The following is a 14,280-nucleotide window of genomic DNA, read 5'->3' as shown; positions in this document are numbered from 1 at the left end:
TTGCCAAAAGCAATCTACAGATTCAGTGCGATCCCCATCAAAATCCCAACTCAGTTCTTCATAAAGTTAGAAAGAGCAATTCTCAAATTGATCTGGAATAACAAAACAAAAACAAAAACAAAAACAAAAACAAAAACAAAAACAAAAAAAACCCAGACTAGCTAAAACTATTCTCAACAGTAAAAGAACTTCTGGGGGAATGAGTGTCCCAGACCTCAAACATTACTACAGAGTAATAGTGTTAAAAACTGCATGGTATTTGTATAATGACAGGCAAGTGGATCAATGGAATAGGATTGAAGACCCAACAATGAACCCACATACCTATGCTCACTTGATCTTCAACAAAGGAGCTGAAAACACTCAGTGGGGGAAAAATAGCCTTTTCAACAAATGGTGCTAGTTCAATTGGAGGTCAGCATGCAGAAGATTGTGAATTGATCCATTCTTATCTCCTTGAACTAAGCTCAACTCCAAGTTAATCAAGAATCTCCGCATAAAACCTGACACTGAAACGAATAGAAAAGAAACTGAGGAAGACACTTGAGGACATGGGCACAGGGACAAAGTTCCTGAACAGAACACCAATAGCTTACGCTCTAAGATCAAGAATTGACAAATGGGACCTCATAAAATTACAAAGTTTCTGTAAGACAAAGAACACTGTCAAAAGGACAAAACGTCAACCAACAGATTGGGAAAGGATCTTCACCAACCCTACATCCGACAGGGTGCTAATATCCAATATATACAAAGAACTCAAGAAGCTAGACCCCAGGGAACCAAATAACCCTATTAAAAATGGGGGTACATATCTAAACAAAGAAATTTTCACCAGAAGAACTTCAAATGGCTAAGAAGCACCTTAAGACATGTTCAACATCATTAACCATTAGGGAAATGCAAATCAAAACAACCCTGAGATTTCACCTCACACCAGTCAGAATGGCTAAGGTTAAAAACTCAGTAGATAGCAGGTGTTGGCGAGGATGCAGAGAAAGAGGAACACTCCTCCACTGCTGGTGGGATTGCAAGCTGGTACAACCACTTTGGAAATCAGTCTGGTGGTTCCTCAGAAAACTGGACATGACACTTCCCGAGGACCCTGCTATACATCTCCTGGGCATATACCCAGAGGATTCCCTGGCATGCAATTAAGACACATGCTCCATTATGTTCATAGCAGCCTTATTTATAATAGCCAGAAGCAGGAAAGAACCCAGATGTCCCTCAATGGAGGAACGGATACAGAAAATGTGGCTTATTTACACAGTGGAATACTACTCAGCAATTAAAAACAATGAATTCATGAAATTTTTAGGCAAATGGTTGGAACTGGAAAATATCATCCTAAGTGAGGTAACCCAATCACAAAAGAATACACATGGAATGCAATCACTGATCAGTGTATATTAATTAGCCCAGAAGCTCTGAATACGCAAGACACAATTAACATATCAAATGATTCCCATGAAGAAGGAAGGAAAGGGCCCTGATCATGGAAAGGCTTGATCCAGCATTGCAGGGGAGTACCAGGACAGAGAAAAGGGAGGGGGTGATTAGAGAATGGGTGGAGAGAAGAGGGCTTATGGGACATATGGGGAAGGGGGAACCAGGAAAGGGGAAAGTATTTGGAATGTAAACAAAAATATAGAAAATTTAAAAAAAAAGAAATACAAATAGTCAATCATTTGAAAATACAATAAAAAAAGCATAAAAATCTTTAAAGTGGCCAAGCATGGTGACACATGCTTTTAATCCTAGCATTTGGGAGGTAGAGGCGAATGGATCTTGGTGAAGTTTAAAGCTAGCCTCATCTTCAAACAGGGTTCTAGGATATAATAATGGTAGGCATAAAAGTATTCCTAAGTTGATGGAAAGTGGAATTATAAATATTTTCTGATAAAGTTGAATATTTACATGGAAAATATTTCTGATAAAATTGAAGAAACATATAGGAAAACATGTTACAATTGGAGATTATCATGGAAAATTATACAGATAAGATGGTAGGCATAAAAAATTCTAAGCTGATTGAAAGTGGAATTATAAACATTTTCAGATAAAATTAAAGATTTACATGGAAAATATTTCTGATGAAATTCAAGAAATATATAGAAAAACACGTTAAAATTGTCTATTTCCTCTTTCTACTTCTTGTTGAGCCTTTTGGTGGGCAGTCATGCTAGGCTCCTGTTTGTAAGCATACCATAGTATCAGTAATAGTGTCTGGCCTTCTGATCTTCCCTTGAGCTGGATCCCAATTTGGTCCTGTTTCTGGACCTCATTTCCCTCAGGCTCTTCTTCATTTTTGACCCGTAGTTCTTTCAGACAAGAACAATTCTGGGTCAGAGTTATTGACTGTGGAATGGCAACTCCATCAATCCACTTGATACCTTGTCTTTCTACTGGAGGTGGACTCTACAAGTTCCCTCTCCCCACTGTAGGGCATTTCATTTAAGGTCCCTTCCTTTGAGTCCTGAGAGTCTCTCCTCCCAGGTCTCTGGTATATTCTAGGGGAGTCCCCCCCATCTCTTATCTCCCGAGGTTACCCATTACCATTCTTTCTGCTGGCCCTCAGGGCTTCAGTACTGTCCTCCCTCCCCCTCTCCCACCCAATACCTAATCATGTTCCTCTCTTCCCCTCCTTGTCTCCTCTACCACCCAGGTCCCCTCCACACCCCGTCCAGTGATTGCTTTCTTCTTCCTTCTAACCCTAACCCCCATCATTGCCTTTTTTTGTTTGCAGATAATTTTGTAATTATACTTATGTACAGAAAACTTAGTATACATTTAACCCAATTTAGTGGTGAGTTCTTTAGCCTTTGCCTTTTCTAGCTTGGCAATGTGATCCACAGACTTAGGACCCAGGACTTTGCCTCCCCAGTTTCCACCAGCTTAGCCAGAGCACCCTTGGCTTCCAAGTTAACCTGTGTGAAGGTGACAGTGGTGCATGTCTTCCTGTGGACCAGGCACCCCAGCCTGGGCTTTCCCTTGATGATGCAATAGGGCACCCCCATCTTTCAACACAGGGAAGGCAGGAAAAACCACCAACTCAATGGGGTCTACATCATGGGCAATCACCACCAGCTGAGCCTTCTTGTTCTTCACCAAGGTGGTGACTGTATTGACTCCTGCTTAGAGGACAGGTGATCTCTTAGTTGGGACGTCCCCTTTGGCAGCAGCTTTCTTCTCAGCACAGGCCAGTAGCCTTTGCTTCTTCTCTTGCTTTGTCTCTGGCCTCTACTTGTGGGCAAGCTTAGGCAGCTGAGTAGCTGTTTGCCTGTCCAGAGCCTGGGTGAACTGGTTAATAGTAGGAGGTACTTTGAGCCACTTATAGAGGATGGCTCTTTGCTGCTTCAGCCTGATGTAGCAGGACCAGTTGATGAAGCGTGTTAGATCTCTTTTGGGCTGGATGTCCTATCCAATGCCAAAGTTCTTGGGCCTTTTCTCAAACAAAGGATTGACTCCCTTTTTGGCCTCCTGTTTCTTGACGATGGTGGGGGCCAGGGCCACCTTCTTCCCCTTGGCCTTCTTTCCTTTAGGCATCTTGCTTGGCTGGTAGAGAGCTCATCATTGCCTTTTAATTGTCATAAAATACTAAAGAATTAGAAGTTTTCTTAGTATTCTAGATTATTTATAATGGTTTCTGAATTAATTGCATGTTATTTTTATTATTCTCATGGTTTTAATTACTCTTTATTAGTATATTGGGGATAACTAAAATCTTAAATTTTATTTGATTCCCATAAATAAAGTAATATAAAAAATTCTCACTTAAGTTTCTCAGAATAACTGATTCAAACAAGGTCATCTTTAATCGTGTACATGTTAGTGGGTGTTCTGTGTGTTAGGAAATGTAATCAATGGTTTTGTTTTTGTTTTTTTTTTCAAATGCAGCAGAGTTTGTCTTCTAGCCTCAGCACAGAAGATAACTGTACATGAGAAGCATGTCTTTGGAGAGCTCTTTCCCAGGGAACTTTCTCTGTCTAATCACTCTGGAGAAGAATAAATGAGTTGTCTGTGAAAACAATGCACAGGACTCTAGGGAATAGCAAAGAAAATGATAACTCAAAAGTCTTCGTATTTTCTATTGTCTTCCTAACTTGAGTTTTTCCTCCACTTGGCTCCTTTGTCTAAACAAAACCCTGAGAGTTCTGAAGAAAATCTTAAACTCTCACCTTCATACTAGAATATCTCTGTATTCTTGAAAAGAAAAACTTCAAATATCTTACTTTATAATTGCTCTTTAATCAAATAACGGGGGTTTATCAAAATAAGGTAAGTGATGAGACACATTGACAGACATGCAGTCCTAGGAAGGTTGCAAAGTGTGGGCTGCAGTATCTAATTAGTACATAGGAAAAACAGCATTGTTTCAGACAGCCATTCATAAGATCTGCCTGTATCTATTTCATACTAGAATCACTAGAACAACTAGACTTTAATTTTTAACTCATTTTTCTCAGTCTATCACTGAAACCAAACTTAGAAGCACTATATTCTTCAGATGTTGATTACCTGAGTGAAGTATTATTGCTTTAGTCATTTCATCTTTTAAAGACTTAAAATATGACTAATCTTGCTCAAATGTTTTATCCAATGCTTTATATATGTCTATTATAAAAATACTCTTTAATAAAGGATGTTTTCAAAATAAATACAATTCTTATAACCAATGAACCCAAAAGTACTATAAATATTAATAAAACAATGTATGTTTTCAAACTGAATGTAAATATAATATACTTATATGAAAATATGAACTGACATATGGACAGCAGGTCAATAGGAACTTAGTCTGAAATTCAGCAATGATTTTAAACACTTCTGGATGACTATACCTTTGTGAGTTGAAATTGTGATAAATCACTAAGTAAAACAATCAAGTCTCTCTCCTTTTTTCCATTCCCACCTGCCTCCAATCCACTCTCAAAATCTAATCTATTTTCTCCTTTCCATGGAAATATATGCTTCCCCGCTTAAACCACTTTATCTTTGGATTGCAAAAGTGACTGTCCTTTACTTAACACCTAATATCAACTTATAAGTGAGTATATATCATGCTTATCTTTCTGCATCTGTGTTGGCTTGCGTAGGATAATTGTTTTCTAGCTCCATCCATTTTTTGTTGGACTTCTAATAATGAGAGTTGAGTGTTCCCAACTCTTTTGCATGCTCGTGGGACCCTTTTCCCCCTACTGGGTTGCATTGTCCAGCCTTGATATGAGAGTCTGTGTCTAGTCCTATTGCATTTTGTTATGCTGTGATAACTGATATCACTTGGAGGCTTGTTCTTTTCTGAAAGGAAATATAGGAGCATGAGGTGTCTAGTGGGACTGGGAGGAAGGGAGGAAGGGATGACATGGTCAGTATATATTTTATGACAGAAAAATTAAAAAAGCAAAAATAATATTAAATCATTGAATTCAATAAGTGTGCCATGATATATCATAAAAATAACTAACACTGTCCAAAAAACTGAAGACAGAGAATAATAATGAATACATAGGAAGGTAAGTCACATTTGTCTCAGGAGATATGGAAAGGGGAAGGTGGAGTGCAAATTGATATGAGTTAGATAAAATTAATTGTGAAAGAATTTTAAAGAGTAAGTCTAAAATTGCTCATTTAAAAAACAAAACTATTGGATTATTCATGTTTGAAAACTGTAGTAATGCTAAGTAAACAGTATTCAGTGAGCTCCATAAGTTATGATTTTGGAAATAATTATTTTATAATCAGAATAATAGATACAATATTCTTTTTCATATTTATTCTACAACATATTCTCCTGAAATAAGAATTTAGCCTAACTTATCATCAAAAAATTAGGAGTGCTTATCTTAATAAAGTCATTTCAGAAACTATGCTGCCTCAATGGGCATCATGCCCTTAATTTCAGGTACTTTCTGTGGATTCCAGAAGTACTAACTTTTAATCAGCTGTTTTGTTACTATATATTAGGCACTGATAAATTATTGCTACCTAGATTATCCATAGCTATTAGGAAAATAACAAAACAAACACTTAAAAGAATCTTAAAATACAGAAATAAGATTATCTTATTTGGGAACAGGTGCTAAAGGATTTTTCAGAGTGGGGAAAGCGTGTTAGAGTGCTTATCACAAAGAACTCATTAAGAAGTTGTTCATGAGACTGGATAGATGGCTCAGTAGTTAAGAATATTGCCTTGTAGAGGAACCAAATTCTATTACCAGCATTCACACAGAGGTTTGCAATCAACATTAATTCCAGTTCCATGGACTTGTTGCCTTCTTCTGGCCTCTGTGGGCACCAGACACATATGTGATTCATAGGCATATATGCAGACAAAACACCCGTACCTATATTTAATTTTTAAAATTTACGTTAATGATAAGAGTTGTTGGAATTATTACCTTAACATATAGGACTTCCACCCCCCATTTTATAATGTTTGCATCTGATGATCTGTTATTTGATGTGTAATCAAATAACATAATTCATATCTTATTCTGCTTGGGTCCTTATAGACCATCACAAGGTTGCTGTAAACTTTCAATGAAAAAAAAGAGACTGAGATCTGCTTTAACTATAAGAAAATAGTCTGCTGTAAAGATGCTAAATAGCAAGAGGAGTAACTCCAACTTGTTGAGTAGACTGTTATCTGAAAATCACATTTGAATATTCATTTTTTCAGAGATGAATTTTATGAAGCATAAATAAATAAAATGTGTAAATAAACTATTTTTAGTTTTCAAACATTGTTTTATTCTGTTCCATAATTTTGTTGTATCAGCATTTACTTTACCTATGAAGATCTAGGAAATACAAAATAACTGAGATTTGAATGTGATTCTACCTAAATTAAGACATCTGCTGAAAGAAAAGATTGTTGATGTTGAAAAATATATTCACAAAAATAATACAAATAACAAAAAATCAATATGTTCCCGATAGTACAGCAAATTTTTGAACTAAATAAAGCATTAAGCTCAATTGATAAAGAAATACCTCCATGATAAGAAATGCTATGAATAAGTTTATTATAATTTATCATAAATTATTAAATGCCAAACATGCATTAATAGTTATACAACAAAGTTCATAAATACCAAAACATGAACAACATTGTAACTGAGGCTTAACTCATTTGGCTTATAAACATGGGCTGTTTATAACTGTACAAACATGAAGGAAAAGGGTGTTTAAACTACATTGCTCAATCTCAAGTATATAAAGGGATGTGTTTAGATCTCAAATGTACTTATTACTCATATAGACAATTTAATGATTCACCTCAGAAGATAAGACTGGACAGACCAACCTTCCAGACAGAGTTCAGAACTCAGAACACTTTCTACCAATTTCTCTGACTGATTCCTGAAAATGTATCTATGATGTTTCAGTAATGCCTTCAGCACTGCTGTTAAAGTTAGTTACTCCATACTAAGTGAGGTAACCCAGTCTCAAAAGATCAATCATGGTATGCACTCACTAATAAGTGGATATTAACCTAGAAAACTGGAGTACCCAAAACATAATCTACACATCAAATGAGGTACAAGAAGAACGGAGGAGTGGCCCCTTGTTCTGGGAAGACTCAGTGAAGCAGTATAGGGCAAAACCAGAACAGGGAAGTGGGAAGGGGTGGGTGGGAGAACAGGGGAAGGGAAGGGGGCTTATGGGACTTTCGGGGAGTTCGGGGCTAGAAAAGGGGAAATCATTTGAAATGCAAATAAAAAATATATCAAATTAAAAAAATTAGTTACTCACCTTTATGTTCACATGTACTGTCAGATAATTAGAAAGCCCCGTTAAAATTTAGTATCATAAATAGAAGTTAAATCACCACTTGCCAGATTATTTTATTTGTGTGCTTCCAGGAGTGTGTACGTGTATAAATGGATATGCATACATGTTTCTGTGCTGTGGGTATATTATGCATATAAAACCCAGTGTCCATGTCAAATTTTTTTTCTACATTTGATTTCTACTTCATGTTTGGAGGCTGTGCCTCCCACGAAACCTGGAGTTCATCAATTCAGCTATAATAACAAGCCAGCAAGCTCAAAAAAATAATAACCATACTTTTCTTAACTAGAACTGGGATTATAGAAATGTTTTCACCTGGGTACTGAAGAAAATACCCAGATCCTCTTGCTTTGACACAAAACTCTATATGGACTAAGTTATCTACAAAGCATCTCTCATGAAATTCCAAATGCAGAATTCCAACCCTGGTTTCTATAGCCATGACCAATGAATCATGAGGCTTTGCTATAATACTAATTTTCTTGATACTTCTGTACTATAGGAGAGTCAGATTACAAAGAAAGATGTTGATTAATAAAAGTCATCTGAAGAGTTTATTCTACTTGGCTTTGGAGACTGTCCTTGGCTGGAACTTCCTCTCTTTATTATTCTTCTGGTAACATACCCCACAGCCATGATTGGAAACATTGTCATCATTCTGGTGTCCATATTAGACACCTGTCTCCACAGCCCCATGTACTTCTTCCTCAGCAACCTCTCCTTCCTGGACATGTGCTACACCACAAGCATTGTGCCTCAGATGCTAAACAACCTTGGGGGCTCCACAAAGACCATCAGCTACATGAGGTGTGTAGTTCAGCTTTATTTCTTCCACACAATGGGGGGTACAGAGTGTGTCCTCCTGGCTCTTATGTCCTTTGACCGATATGTGGCCATCTGCAAACCACTGCACTACACCCTCATAATGAATCGACGTACCTGCCTCCTGTTAGTGTCCACTGTGTGGCTGACTGGAATTTCCTATGCTGTCACAGAGGCCACTGTGACACTGCAATTGCCTCTATGCAGCCACAATAAAATGGATCATTTGGTGTGTGATATTCCAGTTCTGATAAAAACTGCTTGTGGTGAAAAAGAGACTAATGAGCTTGCTCTCTCTGTGGTTTGCATTTTTCTTTTAGCTGTTCCTCTGTGTTTAATTCTTGCCTCCTATGCTTGTATTGGACATGCTGTCTTTAAAATCAAATCTTCAGAGGGAAGGAAAAAGGCCTTTGGGACATGTTCCTCTCATCTCATTGTAGTTCTCTTGTTCTATGGTCCAGGCATTAGCATGTATCTTCAGCCTCCCTCTTCTATTACAAAAGACCAACCCAAGTTCATGGTTCTCTTCTAAGGAGTAGTAACTCCTACACTGAACCCATTTATCTATACTCTGAGGAATAAGGATGTAAAGGGGGCATTAGGTAACCTTTTCAGAAACATTTTTATTTCAAAGTGAAACCTTATGGGCATTACACAAAATAGTTAACAAATTATCAGCTTTTCTGATAACTCAGTCCCTGTCTTTTTTTTTTTTATTCCCTGTCTTAAAACAACAACAACAACAACAAAAAACCTCAGCTGTCTTTTTTTTTTTTAACATGTTCTTGCAAATCCTGTCTTGTTACTTGATTAACCATACTAGGCAATGGTTAATCTTGGTCAACAAATATGGATGTTTTGTTTAGAAAAATTGTTAAAATATTTGTATTGGTTTTAATACATCTACAAATAGTTACTTTATTAAATGATAAAACAATAATTTAATTTATAATCCACTTACATTGTTTTAAGCTAATTAGCATGAAATCCACATAGTAAACATTTGTCACTGGCTTTTGAACTTGTCATTTGTGACATAAATCTTTACTGTCTTTAAGTTTTCATAATTACTTGTGGAAAGGCTAGTGGTACAGTAACAGCTTTTAATAAACTATTTTATAAGGCATTGACTTTATTTATGTGGATGCTATATGGAATGTGTTTTAAGACCCCCAAAGAGTTACTAATTTGTAATTTGGATTTTGGTTTAAAATAGAAGTTGTTTAATTTTTCTATAATAGGAGTTTTTAATAGATATGCAATTTCATGTAAGGATGTTCAAAATCTACAGAGCCAGCAGTTTAATTATCTACAACAGTTCTAGGACTAACACTGAGAGTTTAATTTTTATCATGAAATCAGTTACACTTCATTATAATAAGTTGATGGGTTATATAGCTATGTGGTATTAGATTAATTTATGGGTAAGTAAATAGGGTATACAATAAAGAACTAAACCCTAGCAAAAATGCAAGAAGTGTCAGATTTCTTGGACCTGGTGTAGCCAACTTTTTCACCATAAAGACTTGGGTGCTGGGAACTGAACTTGGGTCCTATGGAAGACTCGTGAGTGCTTTTAACTGCTAAGCCATCTCTTTAACCCTCTTTTCTTTTGACTTTTATATTAGGTAGCCACACAGTTGTGGTCAAAGGAATAATCAGAAGAATCAGTGAGGATAGGACTCAGGGTTGGAGACCTAAAGGCAAATGAGGGTATTTTACTAAAATATTACAAAATTTCAATTCATTGGAAATGTAAGCATATAAAACCTGTTGTACAAAATAATTATTAAAATTAGTACTTAGAAAACATCTAAGAGAGTAGATCTTGAATGTTCTCACTGAAAAATTATGTAATAACGGATATAATGACTGTCTTGAATAAATTATTTTATGATATACACATATTAATATAATCATCCAAAATTCCTATGTGTTGAGTATACTTTACCATAAGTGTGGAAATTTTCAAATGATGAAAGATAGCACTGCATTATATGTCTCAAATCATAAGGTTTCCATAGTACATGATATTCAAAGATGTTATTAAGGTGGTTTTAAATTTAATATTCTTGCTATATTTAGCATAAAATACTGGTGATTGATCGACAACAAGGAAAGTTGTTTTGAAACCTACTGTAAATTCTGATCAAACTTTACAAAGTAAATTCAATTGCACACAGGACAAAATAGTTTAATGTAAATAGTATAAATGCACAATGAGGAAAAAATCAAACATCAAAGAATTTCTTGAAATCATTGAAGTCCCACCACTAGTTAAGGAGCTATTGGCAACTGATAATTGCTGGCAGAAGAACAGTCCTTTTTTATATATTTATTTCAAAATATGTACATAATTTTCATATATGAATGTGGGGGGGTGTAGATAGGGGGTGGGGTGGAGGTGTGTTTTAAATATAGTTATCCTATAAGAGGGCAACAATGTCCTGGTAAAACACCACTAGCTAACAAATAAAAAGCTCAGTGTCAGGAATAGATTACCTCCATTGGAGTTGTTGGCAAGTGAGTTCGCATAAATTCTCAGATATTATAGACTTTTGCCATTGTTCTTGTTTAGTCTCTAGATCTTGATGATAAACCCTATTGCTGAAGACATCACATACTTGAGTCATAGAAAATGAGGAAATCAAACTACTATAGACCTGGAAGCTTCATCCCTACTGAATAACTTTGATAGTACTAGAAGAAGTAATTCTAAATCCTGTCCATCTGCAAAACTCCTGCCTGCCAATACATCCCTACTGGTACAATAGTGGCCCAATATCATGAAAGTAAGCAATAATTTTCTGATTGCTCTCTCTGACTTTCTGTCTCTATCTCTCTCTCCTTTCCTCCCTCCATCTACCTATTCTTCTCTTTCTCTTCTCCTTTTCTCTCTCTCCCTCAGTCTCTCACCCTCTCAAACCACCTGTAATATATTTCAGGCTCAGCAGTTTGAAATAGATTGATCTAGTCAACTAGGAAGAACAGAAAGCAGACAGGCATCTCCAAACACATAACTGTTCTTTAATTAGAAAAACTGAAGGACCACCATCTCTCTGTGAAGTGGAAACTGTGCACATGGCATTGAATGCTTCATGTTTTTATAGGACTGAAAAGGAGACTTTTGGGGGTGTAGTTAAGTTCTCCTGCAGCCTCAGAGTGGTAGATACTATTCAAAAACATATGTTCATCCTCTTAGAAGTATTCAGAACTCAATATCCCACAGATAATTAGGGAAGTCAAATTTCCTGTCCAGATCTTCTCAGTCCATCTGGGGCCTTAAGGTCATTAAACCTTTCATAAGTACTCTAGTGCTGAACCCCTAGCCTTAACTTAAACTGGGGTATCATTCTTGTTCAAACACTCTATTTGTGGATGATATAATAGTATACTTAAGTGACCCCAAAAATTCTACCAGAGAACTCCTACAGCTGGTAAATGACTTCAGCAAAGTGGCTGGATATAAAATTAACTCAAACAAATTTGCAGTCGTCCCCTACTCAAACGATAAATGGATTGAGAAAGAAATTAGGGAAACAACACCCTTCACAATAGTCACAAATAATATAAAATATCTTGGAATGACTCTAACCAAACAAGTGAAAGATCAGGATGAAAAGAATTTCAAGTCTCTGAAGAAAGAAATCAAAGGAAACATGGAGTCATCTACCACAAACATAATGTTTCAAAAGTCTTCCAACTTCACAAATTCTAGTACTATTTAAACTGTCATTTTTGTTTATAATCCTTGAGTTATCTTTATTTTCAGTAGGTCTTTATGTCGCTGTTACTTTAAGCATAAATACATAGTCTGTAGAGCCCTATAAAGTCCTGAAACTTAGCACATTTGTTCCCCATGAAAAAAACCCATAGGTAATAAACCTATGACTATTCAAGTTTGTTATAGCAAGCTCCAAAGGAATTACGTGTAATATAGGTGTGTTTTAATCGTGTGGGTTATTAATGTATGTTAATTATTAGCATAACATTATGTTAATTACATGTAACATATTTATCATCCTCAATTATTTATTTATTTATTTATTTATTTATTTGCCTATTTATTGATTGATTGATATAGGTTTTCATGTGTAGAGTATCTGGCTAGGAACTAATATATACATCAGTTTGACCTCCAACTCACAGAGATCCATCAGCTTCTGTCTTCTTAGTCCTAAAATTAAAGTGGCACCATTCTTGTTGGCACTGTACCCTAGATTCTTTAAATAACTTCTCTAGTAGTTTGAATAGAAATGATCTTCATAGGAGTGCCCTACCTGGGGATCCATCCTATCTGCAGACACCAAACCTTACACTATTGGTGTGGTCAAGAGGTGCTTGCTGGCAAGAACCTAGTTTGTCTGCTCCTTGGGAAGTCAGGCCAGCAACTGAACAATGCAGATATAGATGCTTGGGTCCATCAGACTGAGCTCAGGGACCCTATGGGGGAGCTAGAAGAAAAAAACTGGAGGAGCTGATGGGAGTTGCAACCTCAGAGGAAGAAAAACTAGACCACCAACCAAGGAGTATACAGGGAGGGATCCATGACTCCAGATATATATGTAGCAGAGGATGGATGGCCTTGCTTATCATCAGTGGTAGGGGAGGTCATTGGTCCTGTGGAGGTTTGATGCCCCAGCATAGAGAGATGCTGGAGTGATGGGTTGGAAGAGGGTGAGTGAGGGAGCACCTTCATGGAGGCAAAGGGGAGGGGAAAGAGGGTGGATGTGGGATAGGGGTGCTGTGGAGGGGTAACCAGGAAGTGGGATATCATTTGAGATGTAAACAAATGAAATGATTAATAAAAAAGGAAGGAAGGAAGGAAAAAAGAAAGAAAGAAAGAGAGAGAAAGAAAGAAAGAGAAAGAAAGAAAGAAAGAAAGAAAGAAAGAAAGAAAGAAAGAAAGAAAGAAAGAAAGAAAGAAAGAAAGAAAGAAAGAAAGAAAGGAGGAAGGAAGGGAGGGAGGGAGGGAGGGAGGGGAGAGGAAGGAAGGAAGGAGGGAAGGAAGGAAGGAAGGAAGGAAGGAAGGAAGGAAGGAAGGAAAGAAGGAAGGAAGGAAGGAAAGAAAGAAAAAAGGAAGGGTCCCCCACAGACTCATGTGTTTAAATGCTTGGCCCATGAGAATGGCGCTATTAGGAAGTGTAGCCTTGATGGAGGAAGTGTATCACTGTGAAGAAATGCCCAGTGAAGCAGTCTTCTTCTGCTGCCTTCGGACTAAAATGTATAACTCTCAGCTCCTTCTCCAGCATCACCTGCTTACTGCCATGCTTCCCACAATGATGATAATGGATTAAACCTCTGAAACTGTAAGCCAGCCCCAATTAAATGTTTTACTTTGTAAGAGTTGCCTTGGCCATGGTGTCTCTTCACAGCAACTAAGCCCAAAGAAGACAACCTCCAAATAACTTATAATACACAATACAAAGTAAATAATAGTTATATTGTACTTTGATGAAAAAAAATAAATGGAATTAGTCTCTGCATAGTCATTACAGGTGTGATACTTTCCAGATAATTTCAGTCCAGTTGAATACACAGATCTGGAACCCATAGACACAGTGGACCAACAACATATACAAGTAGTAAAGGGCAGAATGATTTCCATAAATCGTTCAGAACAAGTGTACACGCTTTCTATACAAATTTTGTGAGAAATAA

General features: G+C 36.7%; 1 protein-coding gene and 1 pseudogene across 1 annotated transcript; one reads left to right on the top strand and one right to left on the bottom strand.

Annotated features, from left to right (window-relative positions):
* Nucleotides 1–2,793: 2,793 nt before the first annotated feature.
* On the bottom strand, nt 2,794–3,553 carry LOC127670019 (60S ribosomal protein L7a-like; annotated as a pseudogene).
* Nucleotides 3,554–8,431: 4,878 nt separating this feature from the next.
* On the top strand, nt 8,432–9,151 carry LOC127669951 (olfactory receptor 2B2-like). The gene has a single exon (XM_052164211.1). The coding sequence runs from the start codon at nt 8,432–8,434 to the stop codon at nt 9,149–9,151; it is 720 nt and encodes a 239-aa protein (XP_052020171.1).
* Nucleotides 9,152–14,280: the final 5,129 nt, after the last annotated feature.

This window comes from Apodemus sylvaticus, chromosome 19 (genome assembly GCF_947179515.1).
Source record: "Apodemus sylvaticus chromosome 19, mApoSyl1.1, whole genome shotgun sequence".
Classification (NCBI taxonomy): domain Eukaryota; kingdom Metazoa; phylum Chordata; class Mammalia; order Rodentia; family Muridae; genus Apodemus; species Apodemus sylvaticus.
Note: the sequence above shows the minus strand (reverse complement) of the source record. Positions and strands in the feature narration are given on the sequence as shown.

What these genes read in the sequence shown, in the direction of transcription:
- LOC127669951 (XM_052164211.1), top strand. Translation starts at nt 8,432, where the DNA reads ATGATTGGAAACATTGTCATCATTCTGGTGTCCATATTAGACACCTGT.